This window comes from Ictalurus punctatus, chromosome 10 (assembly GCF_001660625.3).
Source record: "Ictalurus punctatus breed USDA103 chromosome 10, Coco_2.0, whole genome shotgun sequence".
Lineage (NCBI taxonomy): Eukaryota > Metazoa > Chordata > Actinopteri > Siluriformes > Ictaluridae > Ictalurus > Ictalurus punctatus.
In genome coordinates this window covers 23857299-23882532 of record NC_030425.2, presented here as the reverse complement: position 1 = coordinate 23882532, position 25234 = coordinate 23857299, and the positions used below count along the sequence as shown (strand labels likewise).

At 38.2% G+C, this 25234-nt stretch overlaps 1 protein-coding gene across 4 annotated transcripts; it reads left to right on the top strand.

Moving 5' to 3' along the window:
- Positions 1 to 352: 352 nt before the first annotated feature.
- Positions 353 to 25032, top strand: bmal1b (basic helix-loop-helix ARNT like 1b). Of its 4 annotated transcripts, none has more exons than XM_017478076.3 (19): positions 353 to 476; positions 2876 to 2935; positions 11417 to 11476; positions 11585 to 11732; positions 12271 to 12303; positions 12428 to 12466; positions 13713 to 13870; positions 16023 to 16102; positions 16187 to 16279; positions 16427 to 16544; positions 16972 to 17121; positions 17518 to 17767; positions 19908 to 20014; positions 20660 to 20810; positions 21524 to 21609; positions 22639 to 22747; positions 22956 to 23052; positions 23144 to 23237; positions 23424 to 25032. In XM_017478076.3, the coding sequence occupies exons 3-19, from the start codon at positions 11464 to 11466 to the stop codon at positions 23582 to 23584; spliced, it is 1887 nt and encodes a 628-aa protein (XP_017333565.1). In that variant the 5' UTR covers positions 353 to 476; positions 2876 to 2935; positions 11417 to 11463; the 3' UTR covers positions 23585 to 25032. The 4 variants fall into 4 exon arrangements, with proteins under 4 accessions (XP_017333565.1, XP_017333564.1, XP_017333562.1 ...); XM_017478075.3 differs by having other exon boundaries at positions 12265 to 12303; positions 17521 to 17767; XM_017478073.3 differs by having other exon boundaries at positions 12265 to 12303.
- The last annotated feature ends 202 nt before the right edge of the window (positions 25033 to 25234 follow it).

Sequence of the window (25234 nt, the reverse complement as noted above, 5' to 3'; positions counted from 1 at the left end):
AATTCACTTTTCACCAATCATCAATAATTAGGTGGTGTTTTCGCACCTTCTTTTCTACACCATGTCTAAAAACTTGAACACTCCACTCAGTGACTTGTGTAACTGCACTGTATTTCCACTCCTGCGTATTTCCGCCTCATTAACATGTCCTCTGTTTTTCTAAACGCTTTCACTTTCCACTGTTTGGCTCTCGCGCCTCTATTCATGCTACGAGTCGGTGACGACGGGAGCCACGAGCACATTGGATGCGTTCCTGATCCTCGCGACGCCATTGGCTTCCGCCTACATAACCCGCTCTCTGATTGGTCAGTAAAGTCAAGGCTCGCTCTGTGCTGGCACAGGATTGGTCTGTAAGTAGGTTAGTGGCGCGCTGGTTATTCAAGGCGAGCGAGGAAAAGTAGGTCAGTGTAAATATGTACCGTCCTCCGCCGTCCATGTTACAGTGACCGTACATGTGCCTTTTCTACCTTCTTCATGTGAGTACGAGTTTTTCAAATAATAATAATAATAATAAATATAACTCAACAGTTTTAACTGTAAATGTACGTTGGTGCTTTTTAAAATCTATTTTCCTTTGGTTTGGTAATGATATGAAGTATGTTTGTTAAGTCCAGCGTTTTAGATTCTCCAGGAAGGAAGAACGACAGTTGTTCCTGTCCTTCCTGTCAGTCCGTTTTGTTGTTGTTGTTGTTGTTTACAGTTTCTTTTATATAAAACATAGACGATCAAAGCGACCCACGCGTATATCTGTTCATCATTATATTGATGATGATATATATTCTTCACACGTACTGGTGCAGCATAACAAAGTAGCTCCTGTTTTCTTACATAAAGGTTGCCAGATTCGTGTCATGATCAGCTGTGCACAAATCCATCCAAAGCCCTAATAATGGATCTAGAACACTAAAAAGTGGGTGTGGTGATGCATCCTAGTGGTGGGAGATATGGCAAAAAGATCTCATCACGATCCTTATACACGATATTATTGTATGATATTTAGTTTATCTGAAGCCAGCTTGGGTGGGATTACTGTGGCTTAGTGGTCGCACGCTTGCCTCACACCTCCAGGGTCAGGGGCTCGAACCTCAATTCAGCTGTGCGTGCCTGGAGCTTGCATGTTCTCCCCATGCTTCAGGGATTTCCTCCGGGTACTTCTGTTTCTTTTTTTGTTGTTGCCATATTTGTGTAATGATCAGCTGTGTACAAATTCATCCAAACCCTAAAATGGATCAACACTAGAAAAGTGGGTGTGGCAACGCATCGTAGTGGTGGGCAATATGGTAAAAAATATCTCATCACAATTGTTTATAGTGGGGCACAGTGGTTTTGGGGTTGGCACGTTTGCCTCACACCTCGGGGGTTGGGGGTTCGATTTCCACCTTCACCCTGTATGCACAGAGTTTGCATGTTAATTCCGTGCTTAGGGGGTTTCCTCTGGGTACTCTTGTCCCTCCGCCAGTCCGAAGATATGCGTTGCAGGCTGAATGGCATTTCAAATTGTCCGTAGTGTGTAAATGTGTATGTGATTGTATCCAGCGGTGGGTTTACACCCCATAACCCGCCTTGTGCCCTGAGTCTCCTGGGATAGGCCCCAGGCTCCCCTGTGACCCTGTGTCGGATAAGCGGTATAGAAAATGGATGGATGCATTGATGAAGCTAAATGGGGACATGGTGCTCCAGGGGCTGTGGTATGATCCTGAGCTCGGGATACTGTCTGTGTTGGGGTTGTTCTCTCCGAGTCCTTGATGGTTTCCACCAAGTTCAGTGGGTGGTTTGACAATGCTAAATTGTAAATCAATATGTGAATATGTGTGTGTGTTTGTGGGGTTCCCTACAAAGGACTGGTGTTCCATCCGGGGAGTATTCCCACCTCATGCCTGGTGTTCCACCAGAGGCGGTGCATGATGACATCTGGATAACATCTGCCAACAATGTCTATTGATGAATATGACTATGCTGCGACTGCTCTGAAAAGGGCTCAAAGACAGCCACGGCACTCCCACAACTAAGAGGGGCAATGTTAACCCTAACCCAAAATTAGAAAATGTGAATGTACAGGGTTATATTTGGATGGAATTGTTTCCAACCAACAGAGTTTATGTGTTGGAAATTATTATTAAAATGTGCAGTTGTATCGATTTTTTTTAGATCTGGTTTGAAATTATGTATACACATCTACCAGTAAACTCAGTGCTAGGATTCTGAAGAGTGAGTGAAGTGTCTGCTCAACAATGTGTTCCCGAGGACAGAAGGCTTAGCGTGTGTTAATAGTCCATGTGAGTGGACGTCTTAGCTGTTTACCAACTGCTTTGGGACAAATCCATAGGAACAGACTGCAGATTAACAGGAGATTTCAGTTTGGAAAACTGTTTAGCTGCAATGAGTCCAGTGGAAAATTCAGTCGGTGCGTTTCTAAAGCAAGTGAATTGTGAGAAAGCTTTTCCTTTTATAAATCACGTAATCTATCAATAGTGCTCATGATTAGATGAATATTTTTCATGGCACACCATACTGTCTTTCACACATACTTGTTACGTGCAGGCATGTTGGCATAAACGTATGCGGATTCACAGATATAGAACTGGCTGGCCTCAGTCTTCATCTCAGTGCTCCATCTGTACATCTGTTATTCATCCTGTCTTACTCATCGCCCTGCCTTACTCATCCGTCATGTCATAGTCATCACACTGCTGCTGCGCCTAAACTGCGCCACAGTTGAAATATTACCCACTAGTATTACCATTTTTACATTTTTATTTCAGGTATACTATGCTCTCACCATTTTAGTGATTAATGCAGTATTAAAAATGACTATTAATAAAGAAGTGAACTTTAGCAGGCTCCATTGCCTTGTGTTTTTCCCTCTTATCTGTAGGTTTTGTGCCTGGCTGCATGTGTTAGGAGGTATAAGGCGGCGCTGAGGACTGGAACCTAGGTATTGTAACTTTGGCAAGGAATACACACCTTACACATTTTAATTTAGTTTGATGACAACTTAACATTAGAGACGAATGTAGTCATCAGTTTAATGTAAAAGCCAGTTTAGACTAAATTAAAAGTTCATTCTTTAATTTTTTTTTTTACTTGTCCAGCAAATCTGAATCTTGGTGGAATTCTATAACATACTATGCAATAATGTGTTGTCAATTAAAGAAAATTACTATATGCAAGCCCTCAGTGTAATGGTAGGAATGTTACGTCTAGAGAAAATATTTAAAATGCAAAGAAGAGTTGATTGAATGTCTGTTCATTAACGTGAGCTTGAGGTAATAAGGATTTTTTTTTGTCCAATAGCATGTTGGCTGGCTTTGAAACTCACTGTAGTTTTGTGTTGTCCTGTTCCATCATCTTTTTGATGCCATTTAGACGAGCATTGTAGCTGCGGTCACACTGAGACTTTAATAAAAATAAATTCTGACTCTGCTAGTACTTTGTTGTCTACTGGTTTTTGTTGCAGTGGCACTAATTTGGCCACCAGTGAGCATGTCACTTTTAGTGTTCTAACACCACTGATCTCAACTCACAACCAAAGAAATGTTTTACGACAATGAAATTTTTGTCTGTGATAGCATTTGCCATTTTTGTCTGTTACTGTGAAGCTGCCATTAAAGCTCCAGTGGGTCCGGACTTGCATTCCTCACTCTTATAACTTCCTTTCCTGTTAGTGTCATTGTAGCTCCTCAATAATATGCTTTAAGATAAGTTAATGAATAATAAGGAGGCAATATTAAGGGCTGTGGTTGTACTTTTTGGCGTGTGTCAGATAATTTGCTGTTGTAATACACTGCACTGAAAGTGTGCTTGCATTTATTTATTTTACATCACAAACTAATCTGGTGTTTGACTTATCTGAAGTGAATGAATCATTAAATTTAACATATTGGTAATAATTAAGGGGTTTTCTTTTTTTAAAATTATTTTAAGCTTTATTTTCCAAAAACAATTAAAACGTGGATTGGCACTCCGTCCAGGGTGTACCCTGCCTTGTGCCCAAGGTTCCCTGGGATAGGCTCCAGGTTCCCCGCGACCCTGAAGGATAAGCGGTATAGAAAATGGATGGAATTTAATTAAAACTATGGGTTTGCTGAAAATAAAAAAGGTTATAGACTATACTAGTAACTATGACAATGTTAAGTTGAAAAAAATTGTTTAAAATGACCAGTTATTACTAAAGTACAGTCTCTGGCAGGACTGGATACATAACTCAATGGTAATTAGTGACTCTCTCTCTCTCTCTCTCTCTCTCTCTCTCTCTCTCTCTCTCTCTCTCTCTATATATATATATATATATATATATATATATATATATATATATATGTGTGTGTGTATGTATATATTATATATATATATATATATGTGTGTGTGTGTGTGTATGTATGTATATATAATATACATTTTATGTCATTCGGCAGATACCCTTATACAGAGCGACTTACATTCATCTCATTTATACAACTGAGCAGTTGAGGGTTAAGGGCCTTGCTCAAGGGCCCAGCAATGGCAGCTTGGTGGTGCTGGGATTTTAACTCACGAGTAGTTCAACATCTTAAGCACTGAGCTACCACAGTCCCCTCTGATACTATTGGAACGACAAGGCCAATTCAGTTGTTTTTGTTGGAGACTAAAGACATTTGATTTGAGATCAAAAGATGAATATGCCAAGAGATTTTAGAATTTCAGCTTTTATTTCCTAGTATTTCTATGTATATGTGTTAAATGACATAGAACATACATGTGAAAAATTAAGTTCACCCCATGGAAATTGTTGGCTTTCTTGACGTATTTGGAAAAGCAAACGTCATCTTTGAAACAGTGCCTGTTAATGAAGTTGATATACTTAAACAAAACCACAAGGAAAGTGAGCTTTTGCAATCATTTATTCAACAGAAATGTCAATAGATGTGATATTCTTCTGTGGAAAAAGTAAGTACACCCTTGGCCTCAGAAGCTAGCATTGCCCCCTTTAACAGAAATAACTTCTTGTAGGTGTTTTGCATAATTGTTTACCAGGCTTACTGGATTTTGGACCACTCTTCCATGCAATATACTTTTAATTGCAAGATGTTTGAGGGTTATCTTGCATGTTTCAAATCCCTCCATAACATTTCAATCGGATTCAAATCTGGGCTTTGACTAGGCCATTCCATAACCCTCCATTTCTTCTTTTTGAACCATTCCTTGGTGGATTTGCTAGTGTGTTTAGGATCATTATCTTGTTGAAAGGTCCACCTTCGGTTCAACTTCAACTTTCGGACAGATGGCCTCACATTATCTTCAAGCACTCTTTGATATGATGCAGAATTCATAGTTGAATCAATGAATGCAAGCTGACCAGTCTCTGAGGCAGCGAAGCAACCCCAGACCATAACATTTCTACCACCGTGCTTCACAGTTGGTATGAGGTGCTTCTCCTGAAAGTCTGCTGTTACTGTGGCCAAATCTATCTTTGATTCGCTTGTCCAGAGAACATTATTCCAAAAGGCCTGGTCTTTGCCTATATGCCTATATGCTCATTAGCAAACTGTAGTCTTGCAAAGGCTTTTTCCTGGCACTTCTCCCATGCAGGTCAAATTTGTGCAATCTCGTTCTGATTGTAGAAGCATGCACTTTGACAGTAACGGTTAGGGTTAGACTTACTAGCAGATCCTGTAATGAAATTTTGGGGTTCCTCTTGGGAGACTTCTTTTTGCATCAGACGGTCTGCTCTTGGGCTGAATTTGTTGGGACAACCAGTCCTGGACAAATTGGCAGTCATTTGAAATCTGCACCATTTGTAGATGATTTTCCTTACAGTGGAATGATGTATTTCAAATAATTTGGAGATCTTTTTAAATCCAGTGCTAGACTCATAGGCATCCACAACCTTTTTCTGAAAAAGGCCTTACAGAACTCTTTAGATGTTGGCATGATGACACCACACACCTCAATAACAAAGGGAACACCAGACACTAGATATGAGAGAGGTATTAATAAGACAGATTCCACCTGCACTCCCTAAGCAGGTTCTAATCACTGGCACCCAATCTTGAACACCTGATTCTAATTTTATGGATTTGAAGGTGCAATAAATGTAGTGCTATACTTACTTTTTCTATGTGACTGATCTTTTTTTGTTCATTTAAATTGTGAAAATTACTACAAAATGTCAATTTTATGTGTCATTTCATAGAGTGTATCAACAATATGCACTGTTTCGAAGATGATCAAATGTTTGCCTGTCTAAATATGTCAGAAAAGCCAACAGTTTCCATGGGGTGTACCCCATTTTTTCACGTGACCGTAGCACATTTTGTATTAGACCTCCCAATTTGTAGGTGAGCAAAAATATTGGAACGTGTGATTGACAGGTGTTCCTTGTTACCCAGATGTATCCTGTTAGATTCATTGTTTTAAATAATAAATAGCTCTGAACAACTACTCTTGGTTTTAGATTTCAGTTTCTCCTGTGAAGCCATTTTGAAGCTGAAAAAAGAGGGAAAATCAATCAGAGGCATTGCACAAACATGAAAATACAACTTAGAATGTTCTGAAAAAGAAAGAAACCACTGGTATTCTGAGAAACAGACACTGAATGGGTCAGCCAAGGAACACAACCACAGCTGATGACAAAAACATTGTGAGAGTTGTGAAGAAAACCCCAAAAAGGTATCACAATTCACCGTTCGAAGAAGAAATATAGAGATGAGCCACAAAAGTTCTGGAACCAAGATTAACCTCAGCCAAAGTTTTGGAAAGAAATGATCTGCTCATGATCCAAAACATACAAGCGCAACTGTGAAATATGGTGCAGGTAATGTCATGGCTTAATGGACTGCTTCTGGAACAGGCTCACTAATCTTTATTAATGATGGAACTCATGATGGTAGCAGCAGAATGAATTCAGAAGTTTACAGGAACATTTTGTCTAGCAATTTACAAGGAAATGCATCCAAATTAATCGGGAGGAACTTCATCATGCAGCAAGACAATGATGCAAAGCACACTACCAACTCAACGAAGGACTTCATCAAGGGGGGAAAGTAGGAGGTTTTATACTTGCCAATAAGGATAGGCGATCTCTTATCGTTTGCGATTTACCGGTAGAAATTCTCCCCACAATAAGAATTAGTCTTCCCGCAATAATAACGATAAAGCCTAGTTGATGACGTATTTCTGTGCGACAGCCTGCGGCCCAATCGCAGCTCACGTGCAGAGTGAAAACAAGTCCGGCGGAAGGCGGACGTGAAGCTGAGTAGGAGTTTATCACTAAATGAGGCACTATCTCTACAATCTGGAACTGGTTTGCTTATAGAAAATCAGTTTTACTTTTAGATCAATGTTTGTGTTTCTGAGGCTCTCAAGATCAAAGCTATCACTTGCAGCCAAAAACAGTGGTGCATGGTACTAGATTTATATCATCACTGATATCGTTAGTGCAATAAATACTAGAAAATATCGTGATATAGTTTTAACTCCATATCGACCATCCCTACTGGCCAAATCAATCACCAGACCTTAAGCCAATTGAGCATGCATTTCACCTCCTGAAGAGGAGATTGCAGTAAAAGAACAACCAACAACTGAAAGAGGCTATGGTAAAGCCTGGAAAAGCATCACAAAAGAAGAAACCAACAATTAAGTGATGTCAGTGAGTCGCAGGCTTGATGCAGTAATTGCAAGCAAGGGATATGCAACAAAAAAATGTTATGTACTTTTTAATTTACTTAGATAATTTATATATATATATATATATATATATACACACATAATTGTATAATTATTTATACATATTTTTTTATATATAAACAGCTAGGTTAGACTTTAGATTGGTCTTTAAAAAGGCTGTGTGTTAACAATTACACAGCTGACCTACATTCTCCCAGTTTTTGCTTTTCCTTTCTTTAATTTCTGGCTTTTTTCCAGCTAGCTGGCTTTTATTTCCTCACTGCCACTAATGCAACCAGCCTTTTTTGTCATTGTGTTGTATACTAGCAGGGCTGTAATTTTGTATAATTTGACTCGCACATCATGTTCAACCATATTCTTTTATTCACTAGAAAAGGACTGCTATTATAAATTCATTTTCAAAAGAGTTCCTGTCACCTGACAGGCCACTAGAGCTTGTTCTAATATGATGAGAATCTCTGAGCCTGAAGTCTCTCAGCTGATGTGATTAGTTTCTAATTGAACAGTTAATGGCTAAACAAATACTCAGAGGAAAATGTGTTAGTCCACTTGATTTTGATTGAGAAATATGGAGATTTGTGTGAAGTGAGTGCAGGTTAAAGAGTAGATCTTCATCATGCATTGACCAAAGAGGTCTTGCTACAGCACAATATATAAGATACTAGAAGACCATAAACCATCATTGGTCATTTAGTTGATGAAATCAGGTCAGATTGGTTTGACCAATGCTATATCTGGTTCTACCTATCTGTTTGAACAGAGTGTACTCTCTAGGTGAGAGACTGGACAGACTAAAGGACTAAAGTTAGCACAGTGTAAGCACAGTAAGCACAGTGAAAGTAGATCAACATGTCAACGAAAGAAGTTTAAACTTAAAAATCAACTCTCGGAACATCTAAGAGTCTATTGAAGATCGCATTTTAATCATAAAGATTGATATGTAAGTTGGTCAGGGTGGATTTTTCTTAAAGTGGAAAACACTGAAGGCTCTTACAGGAATGGTCAGCCTTTACCAGGCTTGTTGGGGAAGAAGGACAAACCACTTTCAATTGTTCATGGAGAGTTTTTTCCTTTTTTCTTTTTTTCTTTTCTTTTCTATTTTTACACGTCGCCAGGGAGACATCACTTGATGTGATGCAGTACTCATCCTGTGGAAAATTGTTATTTTGTAGCATTTAAGTATAAATAAATAATAATTAAGGATATACAGATGGGTAACAAAGTAGATGAAAACCAGATGGATCTGTTTTGCTGTAGGTGGGTATTTATTTTTACTGGCATACTGTAGTTTGGCTCCACTTATTCTGTTAGAGGGAAGAAGACACATGCTTTTTAATGTTTTTAATCCGCAAAACAAGTGGGTTTTTGTTATCACTTATGTTACAGCCTATACAGTACAGTCATCTCTTCAACAGCTTCTCTTTTTCTCTCTTTCTTGAAGTTAATAAGACAAAAACATTGCAACTTGTCATGATTTTGGGGAGCCAGAAAGTCCTCTGTTGGGAAGACTTTCCTGTGTAAAACTTGCTAACTGATACAAATCTCTGACATTGGAGACTCCTTCCATACCACTTCCATACCACTTTTTACAAAAGGTTTATTATTAGCCTTAGATTATGTAGAGTATTTGCCATACAAGTCCCTGTGAAGGAGTTGTTAATATCCATCCATCGATCCATCCATCCATCCATCTTCTACCGCTTACTCCTTTTCAGGGTCACGGGGAACCTGGAGCCTATCCCAGGAAGCATCGGGCACAAGGCGGGGTACACCCTGGACAGGGTGCCAGTCCATCGCAGGGCACAGTAGTTGTTACTATAGAAACAAAAATATATTAGAATGAGTACATTTATAGAAAATATTGCCATTATAGAAAATTAATGAACACTGTTTAACCAATCAGATTTGTGAATTCAACAGAGCTGTGGTATACACAATGTGACACAACACTTTTTGAAAAAAGTGTCCTTGACAGTTATCAGTAACCTTAAGGTTGATTTTTTTATACTTGCTGTTAACTAAACACGCACAAGATGGCCACCACGCATATCCTGCGGTCATTTGGCACGTCGCTTATGGCAGTGTAGCACCATGTGCCACTGTGTCCCCCTTGGAATATACAAACTAATGTTGTGTCTCAAATTGTACTACTGTAGATCCTTATTTACTACTAACACTAACAATTTTCCTTTAACAGTTAGTGTTTGAATAATCATCTTAAAAAGTACATTTACAGCATATCACACCCTTATCCAGAGTGAATTATATATATATGTGTGTGTGTGTGTGTGTGTGTATAGTACAGTGAGGGTTTTTGAGTTGAGATGCAGATCATGACAGCAATCACACCAACGGTAGAATGTTTGAACATGGTTCGACAAGGAAACCAAATGGATAGCCATGTTTTGGCTCTGATGTTCTGTTTAGTTTTCACCACCTTTTAATCCTCCAGATATATATAAGATATACTTGGAGTGGTGTGTGAATGCCAAAAACTACATTGTCAGGTTTCCGGGGGAATTTGATAGCGAGGGATCTAATGTAAAAATAGATGATTCATAGGGAGGAAACCTCTCATCTGTGTAGAATTTGTGCATTTCCACTCACTCTGTACCCAGGGTGGGTTAGGAATGTGATGTGTTTAATTCACTGTTGTGAAACCTTGACACCCAGTCTGATCTGGATTAACTGCAACATATTGAGGGAGTAAATGGGAAATAGGACACTGAAAAATCACTTCTGAGATGACTCACTGCAGATGATTCTGACAGCAGTACTTAACCTGAGGTCATCTTCTTTTCTCATGCCTTCTTGAGGCCTTTAATGAATCAGATGAATCGAATGCTCACATGCGATGGAAAAGCAATAGCTAAGAATATGTGATAAACCCCTTTTAAAATGTCGGAGATTTTTATGAGATTGGATGTTTTAAGCAATGTGATTGGTCAGAAGGTGTTGAGTAATTTTCTATAATAGCAGCTTTGACAGCAGTTCTGTCTGGAAAGGGAATTACAGGTTTGTATTACTGTGCTCATACTAATAGGTTATCATTTCTATAGTTACAGCTACTTCATATGGATTTATATATTGAACACTCCACATAAACAGATTTTTAAAAAAGTTAATTGTTGATTTGGTGAAGCTTTCTGTGAGGCGATGTTTATTGAGCATTTATGGAAGGAGTCTCCAGGGTTAGTACCTTGTAGCAGTCAGTAAATTTTCCAGTACAGGAAAGTCTTCAGGAAGAAGGCATTGTGCTTTACAGTGTCTCTGTAATGTTTTTTGTCTTATTAACATCAGGAGACATAAAGAGAGTCTGGGGAGGAAGTGACGTCTTGTACGGACACTCAACACAAAATGTACTTATAAATGGGGGACAAAGTGCAAAATATCGTTATTTAAGAAATAAAAAATCAGCTTCAAAATGTGCTGCTCTAGGAAAATAATAAACTTTGGTCTGACATGAATCACACCACCACATAGCTGATTATTGTCATATCACACATCACCACACTAACAACATTTTATTCCTTATTTACCAAATGCAGTGACAAGTTTTTGTTATTTGTTTCTTTTTATCACTATTGTTTGAATCTTTCACATCTTGATGTTCCTTGATAGATATAATGACTATGCGATTTATTCTTACGTATGTTTGGTTTACAGGCTGATATTGTTATTACATATTCTACTTCCACTCTGTCTTAAGACACCATGCCCATTGTCTCACTCGAGCCTCCATTTCTTGCAGTTTTACAGACAAAGACTTCATGAGATGGTCTGAAAACGACAGTCCTCATGAATCTTTGTGGTGAGTTGTGAAAGCAATTTTTATGATGCCACTTCTATTTTTCTCCAGTTCAGTGCTTCAGTTATCCCACTGGTTTGACAGATTGATGTGGTGCATATATTTCTGCAGCTGATCTCATGGCAGACCAGAGAATGGACATCTCCTCTACGATGAATGACTTCATGTCTCCCAGCTCCACTGAGCTGATCAGCAGTTCCATCAGCACGTCCTCCATGGACTACACCCGCAAGAGGAAAGGCAGCTCCACCGACTACCAGTAAGTCCAACTCTGAATTACATTCCTGCAGGCCATGTTGTCTTTTGCATACAACACTGTTGTCATCAGCACATTCAGGTCAACCATTCTGTTACCACGTCAAGATTATTTACCTATAATCCATGTGCCCTGTTTTATTTGCTAAAGATGAGTTTTTTTATGAATTAAAGAACAACACTTTGTACTTTTTAACAGTTTATAATTACATTTAATGTTTTGGATTGTCTATAAAACAAGTTTCTGTTATAACTTATGTTACAGAGCTATAAACACCATTCTCTCACCAGAGACTCTTTTTTTAATATAGATCATATCTGTCGATAATGTTTTGCTTTACACATCTTTACAATGAGCCATTATAGTAGTGTTTATATTAAACATTTGCATGTTGATTCACTAAGGTAAAATTCCTACATTTAAAAAAGGTAACACGCTTTTAAGTAAAGTTGATCTGCATATATTCACCTTTTATATTTAATGTAAATGTTTACCAAATTAATTGCTTTAACTTAATGCTTTATAATTTGCCAAGGGACAGTATGGATATGGACAAGGACAAGCAAATTGGAAGGTAATTATATCAGTGGCAACACATTGTAGCAATTAAAATGTTAAATGATACATTAGGAAACCTGTGGTCCAATTGGATTTAAATTTCGCTTTCTAATTTTTATTTTTTATTTGTCTTTTATCAGGGATTGTATTGATCAACACGGGCGGATAAAGAATGCCAGGTAGCATTATTGCATCTTCTCTCTAATACTGTATATGGCTTTACATGGTCTTATAAACCATATCGCATAGCAGAATTAATCATTCATGTCAATTATTAACTCTAGAGAGTGATCTAGATTTACAGCAGGATTCAAAATTCTTTGAACAAGAGTTTTTGGAACAAGAGACATGTCTTTCTTCTCCAATATGAGTCAAAAATATTTAATTTGTAAAATATATAATTAGGTGACACCCACTACTAGAAGCATTAGGAGCATGAATACATTCGCTGTCCACGTACACAGTCAGACAATCATAATGCAGCAGTGCAGTGCATAAAATCATGCAGATATGCATAACATCCTGCAGGCAGAAATGCCTTATTGATGAGAGAGGTCAGAGGAGAATGGGTAGACTGGTTCAAGCTGACAGGAAGGCGATAGCTCAGATAGTTTTTACGCAGTCTGGCCATTAACTGATTGAATGATTGCATGGATGAGCAGGTGTACAGGTGTTTATATTAAATTAGGCAGTGAGTTTGTTAGAACTGCAATCAAATATCTGATGTTACAAACACAGACAGCATAATGAGATATAGTATAATTACAATCAGTTTTATACAAGGATTGCGAAATGTATACATATTATTTATATATATATATATATATATATATATATATATATATATATATATATATATATATATATACTGTGCAAATACTGTAAAGAGCAATAAACAGTAATAAATGAAACAAAGTCAGTATTTAGTATGATGACCCTTTGCTTAAAAATATTAGTCTCAGGTACTACTAATTTGTGCAGTTTTATAAGGAAATGAGCTGTAAGTTTTATTGAGCATCTTGCAGAACCAGCCACAGTCCTTCTGGAGACTCATATATATATATATATATATATATATATATATATGTGTGTGTGTGTGTGTGTGTGTGTGTATGTGTATATATATATATATATATATATATATATATATATATATATATATATATATATATATATATATATATATGTGTGTGTGTGTGTGTGTGTGTGTATATATATATATATATATATATATATATATATATATATATATATATATATATATATATATATATATATATATATATATATATTAGTCATTGTAATTATATTCCACAAATTCAGATGAGTAAGATTTGCATTATTTTCCAACACTTGTTTGTAGACATTTGGACCCAACTTTAAGGCTTTGTTGCTTCATGAATCTTATTCCTATGCCCTTTGTAGGGAGGCTCACAGTCAGATTGAGAAGCGACGCAGGGACAAAATGAACAGCTTCATTGACGAGCTGGCTTCGCTAGTGCCTACCTGCAACGCCATGTCCCGCAAACTAGACAAACTGACTGTACTGCGCATGGCCGTCCAGCACATGAAAACATTACGAGGTAAACGATTAAGCAGAGTTAGAGAAATATAGATGTAGATTTAGATCTATAATGAGCAAGCCAGAGGCAACAGTGGCAAGGAAAAACGCCCTGAGATGAAATGAGGATTTACAGCTTGAGAGGAACAAGACACTGGCTCTGTGTGACCTGAGATTAGAAATCATTCGAGTTGACAGAAAAAGGAAATGGTAATAAATATATGGAAAGAATACGTAATGTTTGATATTATATTATTATGAATATAGTCTTGGGATGAACATAGGACAATCTGTATTATTGCAGATTATATCTATTATAGGAGCCGTACTGTACTTAGGAGGTGCAAGTCTATGGTATTCAGGTAAAAGTATCCATTGAAGCAGGAAGTTTTAGGCATAAACTGTTTTTGGGAGGAGCAAGTCTTCAGGGTATTCATGTGTGATTATTAACAATTACTGTAGGTGAGCCACACATGCAGAAAGTTCCCAGTAAGCAGAAAGAACAGAGCTGGAGTAGAACATTAAAATCAATCAGTCAGGTCTGTAGGGTGAGAAGAGCCAGTGCAGGAGAAATGTGTTAGGATCAGGCACTGGTTCATGGAGAAATATGTCAGGATCACACCAGGCAGCAGGAGTACGGTTTAATGCAGGTTAAGGCCGACAGACAGAGAGAACAAATTGTCAGCATGTTTAAGGACATACGGTGGTTTACAAAGGGTGTATATTTTGATTACAATGCAAGTGGAGACTCAAGCAGATTTAAGTTTGACAGCATAGAGCCAGATATTAGAGCCAGTTTACCACAGAGCAGTTTACCATGTTCTCTTAGCTCACTATGTCCATGAGTACCAAGATCTTCATCTTTGCCTAAGAGAAGAACTGTTTTGATCAAGTCAAAGTGTCTGACTAAATAACACGTACGTTTTCAAGTTAAAGATCAAGGCAGTGTGTGCGTCCTAAACACTAGCTTTGACATCTGCATGAGACAACTTTATTTCTTGGCAAGTAGTGATTATTATATGTTAGTAAATATAAAAAGGTTTTAAAGTCCCTGTGAAATACACAGCGTTATTTGATGTGTTGACGTAATTTCCACTTAAACAGGAAGTCAGGGTGAAACATATCGACTGGCTCCTCACCCTTTTTAAATAACCAACAGCGTTTAGCTTACCTCACGGCCCACTCTAAGCCGTACTAGACTGTTAATACCATGGAAAAATGCCTGTCACAGAGCCGTGAGCTGGCACACATACCTCCTTCTTCAAAGTGAATGAATTTAAGCCAGTTCCTTCTTAACCAAATTACAGTTGGAAAACTGAAGAAAACGCACACCTTTGAACAGCCAAAGACACATTTACGACCCATGCTTGCTGATATGATTTCCCTCGCTTAACAATGGCAACTTTGGCAAGGTGGTTTGTTTTATAATGTTGGGGCGGGACACTTCAGATTCTAGAGAGCATTTGATTGCAAATCTGAGGAGAAACTGAAGTGCAGAATGATGTCATCAAAATTGTTGCTCCGTATTGGTGGTAGAGAGAGACTGGTCATTTTTGAATGTCCATCTTCTAAATGCGAATTTTGTCATTGTTTTGGAGCACACTAGCTTATAGATAACCTTAAGGCTAACATACTCATACCTATCATGGGGACTTTAAAAGTGTGTGTGAAATTGAAGGTATGATGAAGTTAACTGTTTTTATTTTGCACTATTGGAAGGTGTCTCCAGTTTCTATCCAAGTTTTCTAACATAGGAAAGTCTTTGGAACCTAGTAGTTTATGCTTTGTGGTTTCTCAGTGACATGACAAGCTGTGTATTTATTAACTACTGTTTACTAACTTTACTAGAAAGAGAAAAAGAGGTGCTGGTGAGGAAACATTTATAGCCTCTGTAACATAAGTGATAACAGGAACTTCTGGGACGCTCCACATAATTAAATGTAATATGCATCGGATATATGCTGTGTTGCTCTTTAATAAATAAAAAATTGTTCGCATTGCTGTGGTACTGAATAAGACGAGTCAAACACTTCACTGCTGTTATTGGAAAATAATAAAAACCCGTAATTGATAATTTTTCAGTAACAGCACACCCCTTCACCTTTTTTTTTTTTTACTTCTTACATATTCATTATGCACTACTGTAATTGTTGTACATTTAATTTATCTGTAAGGTGCTGCAAACCCTTATACTGAAGCTAACTACAAACCAGCCTTTCTGTCAGATGATGAACTGAAACACTTGATACTGAAGGTATGTGCCATTGCTTTGTAAGCTTAATTCTCTTAGTAATGTTGGGGATTGAGTTTTGATTATAATTTCATGTCGGACCCACAGGCTGCTGATGGCTTCCTCTTTGTGGTCGGCTGCGATCGGGGAAAGATTCTTTTCGTTTCCGAGTCTGTATACAAAATCCTGAACTATAGCCAAGTGAGTTCAACTGCTTAGGCATGGTAGGACTTATGTTGTTCTTATTTAAAAGTACAAATTGTGTTGATGTGATATACAGAATATGAGGGCAAGACTGCATTATTTGAGACTGCCAGCTCACCCATGTAACCTTCTGTCTCTTGGCAGAACGACTTGATTGGCCAGAGCTTGTTTGATTATTTGCATCCTAAGGACATTGCCAAAGTCAAGGAGCAGCTGTCCTCATCTGACACGGTGCCAAGGGAGCGACTCATTGATGCCAAAAGTAACTTGGATTACTGATTTCCTTCTGGCCACTAAGGGGTTGGGGAGAGATGTTATAAAGTCATTGTACATACATTTAAAGTAGCCCTAGTTTTACAGTTCATCAACCCTTTCATGCATGCAATTATGAAATCCTGATCAAGGATTTTTTTCTCTGTGTGTTTGTACTCTTCTTTAGGCATTAAAAATATTTTTTTTTTTCAGTTTACTTTTGCATACATTTTTCAAAAAGTTATTGAAGTGTCCACCCCAGTGGACTGCATGCGTTCAAACAAAGAATTAGTGTCCACTCTAGAGGCTGTTATGCAGTTATTCTTTTGAAATCCTTGCAATAGCCAGAAAATGGCTTTTGAATAGCTGTCCATTGTAGTGACCTCTATGCATGAACGGGTTAATAAGTCAGAGTGTGTGTTGTATTTATCTTTCAGCTGGGCTGCCGGTAAAAACTGACATCACGCCAGGGCCATCCAGGCTGTGCTCTGGGGCCCGCCGCTCCTTCTTCTGTAGAATGAAAAGTAACAGACCTCTCATCAAAATGGAGGACAAGGACTTCACCTCCCCCTGCTCCAAAAAGAAAGGTGAGACAAAAAGGTTTAGACCCCCACTTAAAACAGTTAGTCTAAATACTAAATGGTTTCCTAGCAGAGTATTGTTGCACACCTGCATTTAAGATTTTTTTTTTTTTTATAAATCTGTGTTGTGTTTGCAATTGTTTGATATCAATGAGAGCAGGGTATTTTGTGATTTTTCTTTTTAGCAAAAGATCAAAAGGTTAAACAATAAAGACAATTTTTCACAGCTTTCTTTTCTCATATTTGCCAAGGGTGCCAATATTAGTGAAGGGCACTGCATTTCAGATTCATCATAGTATACTACAATCAGAATAATGTCTTTTCAGTTTCTCACTTGACTGTCATTGGCGATTTTAAATCAAATTAATGACCTCATGCTTAAACCATATATCATGTCCTCAGCAGCCGACCGCAAAAGCTTCTGCACCATCCACAGCACGGGCTATCTGAAGAGCTGGCCGCCCATGCAGAAGGGCTTGGACGAGGACAATGAGCCCGACAACGAAGGCTGCAATCTGAGCTGTCTGGTGGCCATCGGCCGTTTGCACCCACACATCGTTCCTCAGCCAATGAATGGGGACATCCGCGTCAAACCGACAGAGTACGTCTCACGCCACGCCATCGATGGAAAATTCGTCTTTGTTGACCAGAGGTGAGTGGAACAGGCTGTTCAGTATGATCAATCTAAAAATATTTGGGATATTTTTGTTTCTAAAATCTAGTTGGCTGATCCATATTCGAAACCATTGTAAAATACTCTGGGCCACTGTCTGATACAAAGGCACAGTGATTTTCTGTGTCAGTAGAGCATTTGGAATCTTCAAATCTTCACACTGGTGAATTTTTATGCGGCCAGGGAAAACCCTAATATCAACTGGGTTAGTAAATTGATGGTTTATAAAAAGGCTTTTTGTTACCAAGGTGTCACACAAGAAACATCTCATGATGGGTAAAAGCAAAGAGCTCTCCCAAGACCTTCGGAACCTTATTGTTGCAAAATATATTGATGGCATCAGATACAGACGTATTCCAAAACTTGAATCCTCCAGTAAGCACCATTGGGGCCATTATCCGCAAGTCGAAGCAACATGACTCTGTCATCAACCGGCTATGCACAGGAGCTCATCGCAAGATTTCTGACCAGGGAGTCAGAAGAATAGTCAGAAGAGTAGCCCAAGAGCCAAGGACCACTCGGAAAGAGCTCCAGAAACACTTGGAGGCAGCAGGTGCCATCGTCACAAAGAAAACAATAGGCAATGCACTCCACTGCTCACACTCACCTCACAAGACTTCATTACTAAATAAAAGGCATGTCGAAACTCGTTTAAAGTTTGCTACAACTCATTTGGACAAGCCTATGAAATACTGGGAGATGAGAGCAAAATGGAACTTTTTGGCTGTCATACTACACACCATGTTTGGAGAAGAAATGGCACTGCACATCACCCTAAAACACTACACCAACAGTGAAGTCTGGAGGTGGAAGAATCATGGTGTGGGGCTGTTTTTCATCACATGCTGCTGGCAGACTTTATATAATTGAAGGAATGATTAATGGAGCCCTTTACCGGGAGATTCTTGAGAAGAATCTGCTGCCATCCACCAGAATGATGAGATGAGACGTGGGTGGACCTTCCAGCAGGACAACAATCCAAAGCATACAGCAAAGGAAACTCAATTGGTTTCAGAGAAAAATAATTAAGGCGTTAGAATGGCCCAGTCAATCACCTGACTTGAATCCAATTGAACAAGATTTAAAGAGAATATGTTTAGAAGAATGGGCCAGAATCACACCTGAATACTGTGGCCGATTAATTTCTACATACAGGAAATGTCTTGAATCTGTCATTACAAACGGGCTTCTCCACTGAGTATTAAATAAATTTCAGTTAGCCTGTTCAGTGCTTTTTTTTCTGTATCATTGCTCTTTATTACACATAACTTCATTTTTGGACTTTAATGTTGTGAATTCTTTATATTTCTAGATTTCTTGAGTTAATACTGATGTCTGGTGAAAATTTCATGTGAATAGCCTCATAGGAAAAATATTTACTGAAAAAAATGTTGACGCATTCAATACTTATTTCCCCCATTGTATACTTCTGAAAACTACATGCTTTCCTGACCTCAAAATGCAGTCATTTATGCAAATATCACTGACAAGTAAAGTACAACTTATTTTAAAGGCTGGCTACACCCATTTTTTAAATTTTAAAGATTTAAAGATACTAACACACTGATTGTCTGTGTACACGTATATGTCAAATGGAGTGAAAGGCTTTGTGAAATTTGAAAGGCTATGTGTACGACTGTGCACATATGCTAGCATACGTGTGAAAAAACAAAGTATACAAAAGCCTTTAAATGTCATGAATCTACACAAAATAACCTGTAATATTGAAGTGGCCCCAGAGTTTGTTAGAGAACATACTTAAACCAAAAAATGTATATACAGCTGTAAAAAAAAAAAAACACAATTAGGCAAGGAAGCAACCAATAGACCAAGGGCAACTCTGAAGGAACTGGAATTCAATGTTTTAGACCTGTTTAGGTAGACTGACTGTTTTATTCTTCACTGCTGCATTTCTTAAACTGGCTCCTTATCCAACATGTGCAGACAGATAGCCAAGGCGAGATTAGAATGTAGCCTAAATAAGAAACATTTCAGCATATTTTTTGTTTGGAAAAAAAAAGTTTCCTTAAAGTAGAGGTCAATATATATTACTGACATGTCATCTAGTTTTATTTTTGTCACATTTTTCAGCCATTTGTTACAACTTGTATCATTCCAGGGCCACTGCCATTCTCGCCTATCTACCCCAGGAGCTGCTGGGGACATCTTTCTATGAGTATTTTCATCAGGATGACATCGGACACCTTGCTGAATGCCACAGACAAGGTAACTGTCAGAAGATTTCTACAAATATTTGTATGTCATATCTTTTATTTGATATTATCAGCTGCTGTTGTTTTCCTTGGCCGACCTATTCCATGTCTGGTCGTTAGTACACCGGTGGTTTCTATCTTCTTCAGGACATTCCACATTGTTGTATTGGCTATAGCCAGTGCTTGTGCAATGGCTCTGATTGAATTTCCCTCTTTTCTCAGCTTCAAAATGGCTTGTTTTTCTCCCTGATCCTCATGTTGATTTACCCTTTTTAACAACAAATGTAGTCTTCACAGGTGAAACCTAGGGCTCAAACCAAGTGTAGACATTCAGAGATATTAATTCTTTTAACAATCAATTTAACTGGGCAACAAGCAATCCAGATCTAAATATGAGGAAATGAAAGCTGAAATTCTGATCTGTTGTCTCATATTCATCTTTTGATGTGTCTTAATGTGACATCTGTGTTGTTGTTTTTTAAACGTAACTTTAATGGACTGACCTTTATGGAAAATGCTTTTGTGCTGTATTTAATATGCAATTGTCCTTATGTATGTATTACTTGGAAGAGTATACTTTATTTACCACCACTGCGAAATGATTAACAATATTAAAATGTTTAACAATGTCTGTTCTTGCTGTTTGTCCTCTTTTCAGTGCTGCAGATGCGAGATAAGATCAGCACTAACTGTTACAAGTTTAAGGTTAAAGATGGCTCCTTCATCACTCTGAGAAGTCGCTGGTTCAGTTTCATGAACCCTTGGACCAAAGAAGTCGAGTACATCGTCGCCACAAACACAGTCGTCTCGTAAGTGATCGACGGCCTACGTTAAAGCGATAACTATTCTATCCTTTAGGACAGTGTGAAAGCAAAACCTGCCATAGTGTGATGTATATTTATCTCATTTAGGTTTCCTAAATGCCACATTAGCTGCTGTTGCTAAATATACCAACACCTCTGCTACATTAACAGTGACAAAAATTGTTTATAAGCCAGTTCAAGTATATGGAGAGATGCAACTCACATTTTGTTCAATTCACTTTTACAATATTTGTAAACCAGTAAATCACGGTGGATATCAGAATATATTTTAAATTCACATAATAGCAATAACAAGTTTACATAAAATTGAATAAAGGTAAAAATATCTTTACTAAAAACATTGTTTAAGTAACATAAGGTTAGTTATAGTTAACATGACAAGCTGCATTTATTTTGTATTATTAACTATTATTATGTTCTCTGAACACAGTTTAAATAAGGAATATGCTGTTATAGTAAAATAAGCAGTGACAGGGTGGTGTGGTGCAGACACAAAGTGACTTGCTCTCTTCAACAGCGCTGTAGTGTGAAAGAAATTAAACATCCATCTGCTGCTGTACCCGTTTGCATCCTGTCATGCCAGCAGTCGTGTATGAAGTTATGAAGAGAAAGTTACTGTGGCATGTTAGAAACAGAATCAGAGAGTAGGGTAGTTGAGCTTGCGGGATCACTGAAGCACAGTTTTGTGATTTTTTTAGGACTGGTACACGTGATGGATCTGATCCCAGCTATCTCCAGCTCACTGCCTCCCCCCGGAGCATGGACAGTGTCCTCACAGCTGATGGTGAGATAAAGTAACATGCTCACAGGCTGTCATTTCTGCTTTAGTGAAGAATGATATTTATAATCAACATGTACCACAGAAATACTTTAAATAATAATCTCATACAATTGTATTATTTACAGTTAATTTCAGAATATTTCCCTTCATTGTGAGGAGCAAACTGGTTTTATACAAACAATGGTTGACATTTTCCAGTTGAACAATTGGAGAAATTATTTACATTTCATTTAACAACAAAAAAGAACCTTGTTATATGGAAATATATTTTTAAAAACGTTGTAAACTTTGTTGTACATTACAGAAGAGACTTATTTTCACCAGGGAAGACTTTACCAAATAATAATGGTATAGTTGGAGATTAAAAAATTATCAGTATAAAGAAATAATATTTATTCAGACAAAAAAGTTAATTTTGAAAAAGTCTACGTTAAATTACAACTGTATACCGTCCACGTACATTTTAGCACAAATTACTATGTGCTAAAATGCAGTTAAGTATCACTCACTGCATATTATATAGATTTTATATATAATGTTTTAATATATAAAAATATACCTTCAGCACATATTTCATTAATTTAATTATTAGTATCTATTAGTGTTTGTTCTTTTCATAATTTAAATGAACAAAAAACAGATCAGTCGTATGGAAAAGAAAACCCTTAAACATCTTGAAACTGAAAGAATATTGCATGGAAGAGTGGTCCAAAATTCCAGCAAGCGTGGTGGACAATTATGCAAAACACATACAAGAAGTTATTTCTGCTAAAGGGGATACAATACTAGCTTCTGAGGCCAAGGGTGTACTTACTTTTTCCATTGATTGTAAATCTCAATTACCCACTGTTTTTGGTCAAGTGTATTAACTTCATTAAAAGATGATCAAATGTGTGCTTGTCCAAATATGTCAAGAACCCAACAATTTCCATGGGGTGTACGTATTTTTCCTCATGGCTGTGCATGTGTATACTGTTGTGTTTGGGACCTTGTTGATCGATTTACAGAGATAACGGTTGTGATTAATTTCAGGTTCTGGGAAACGGACTCTGCAGACGGTGCCTGGCATCCCGGGGGGCACGAGAGCCGGAGCGGGCAAGATCGGCCGCATGATAGCGGAGGAGGTCATGGAGATCCAGAGGTGAGCTGCTCACTTTCCACTGTGAGGTGTAAAAGCCCAGTTTTGAGATGCTAAATAAAACACTGGCACTACTGTCAGAGCTGCTGTTAGAAAATTAATCTACACCTTTTATCGGAGTTCACGAGCACTGTGGTACGACAAATACACATAGAATTTAAGTGTAAATAAGTGTGTACGACCCTTGCTGATGGTACGTCGTGATTAACAGGATAAGAGGCTCATCACCCTCGAGCTGTGGCTCGAGCCCGCTGAACATCACCAACAGCACACCCCCTCCAGACACATCGTCTCCTGGGGGCAAGAAGGTAAGAGCATGACTCGACTGCTAACGTGATTAAAAAAAAATTCACAGGAAATGTGAATAAAATTTTCTGGTTGTATTTTAAAACTTGTCAGATTCAGAATGGTGGAACTCCAGACATTCCTTCAGCGGGGATGGTATCAGGCCAGGACTCCATAGGATACCCTTACTCGAACAACTCACTTTTAAGTAAGTTTAAAGTGACTGTTCCGGTTTTCATGCTTTAACAATGACAAGAAAGCACAGAAAGAAGTATGCTGAAATGTTTTTTTCTTCCCGAGAGCAGGGTCTAGAAAGTCTGGAAATCCCATAAATGCTTTCTATACAGTTTTTAAAATCGCAGTGTAGTCACACCACTTTGCTCGTCTCCTGCAGGCGAGAATTCTCACATCAGCATCGGGGACATCATGGATGAGCCCGGCTCCAGCAGCCCCAGTAACGACGAGGCGGCCATGGCCGTCATCATGAGTCTTCTGGAGGCTGACGCAGGACTGGGAGGGCCCGTGGATTTCAGTGATCTGCCATGGCCTCTGTGAGAGGAAAGTATTACTCTCAGGTGATGGATTAGGACACAATCAATGGAGCACAGTTCTTCGTCTTCAACGTGTCCATCATCAGGCCCAGGGTTTTCCATAAAGCCTCACAGCCGAACGATGAGGAAAGTGTTAATAGCGTACAGTCATAATCGTTATTCTGACTAACTTTTCAGAAACACTTCCAAGCAACAACGAATTTTCTCGGTATAGAGTGGAACACTGGAATCATCCACTTTTATCGACATGGCACAACCTTTGTTGTATTTTTGGCAGATTTGCATGCAGAACTCTCTAACATGCACTCACTCACCACTTTAATAGGAACACCTGTACACCTGCCAATCGGGTCTCAACATCGCAATGTATAAAATCATGCAGGTCAAGAGCTTAAGTGAATGTTCACATCAGACATCAGAATGGGGGAAAAATGTGCTCACAGTGACTTTGACCCTGGCATGGTTCTTGGTGCCAGATGTTCTTTGGGTTTTTTACAGAATGGTATGAAAAACCAAAACATCTAATGAGCGATAATTCTGCACGTGGAATCACCTTGTTGTTGATTGAGGTCAGAAGAGAATGGCCAGGTTGACAGGAAGATTACAGTAACTGAAGTAAACACTCGATAACTGTGGTGAGCAGAAAAGCATCTCAGAACATGCAAACCTTGATGTAGCTGGAGTATAGCAACAGAAGACCACATTGGGTTCCGCTCCAGGCAACGAAGGACAGGAATCTGAGGCATGAAAAAGGAAAAATTTCATCTGGACTTTTTTTTTTTCCCAGTCTTGAGCCGTCCAGTTTCAGTGAGCCTGTGCCCAATGTAGCCTGACACTCCTGCTCTTAGCTTCTGCTACATGATTGGCTGAATGGATAATTGGATGAACAAGCATGGGTACAGGTGTTCCTATCAAAATGACCAGAGGGTGTATGAGGTTTTTCACAAAATTGTATGTATGTGTGTGTAATGTTTGAGCCGTGATATATTTTTCAAATAAAAAATACTCCTAGATGTTCCAGAAATAAGACATCTATATGTTTATTATATAGACAACTCCAGAATTATTTCACTGCCTAATATTTTGGGATGTTGTACCATTTTTAACTAAGATATGTTTTCTTATATACTGTGGAGGTCTTTGAAATTATTGGTACCATTCCATCTAATTTTTGCTGAAACCTCCCCTGGAAAGACATTGATTTGCAGTTTCCCAGTAACATACCAAGCTGACAAGGTGGTAATCTGCTTCATGGCAGGTTATTTGTCCTTAGTAGCACACCCTGTTGTGTACATAACTGATCAAAGTAGTCCCTTCATTAAAATGTTATAATTTCTCAACAAACATTTTACATTTTAGACAAAAACTCACACACTAAAGCTGGGCATTTGGTCTGCAGGGCTTGAGCTAGATTTCACAGCTGGCTAAACATAAATAAATAAATAAATAAATTCAACATACTGCCCCATACATTTGTGTGTTTATGAGCGGATAAACTTCACCGGTTAAGGATGCCAGGCAGTGGTTGCAGTATTGTGAGCGACGGTAAATAAACACAAGCCGATAGCCACCGGATTTTTAACAAGAAGGCCCCACCTTTGCTGTGGAAAGCAGCTGTTTATGTAAATGTTTATTTTGGCTCTCGTTACGCAAG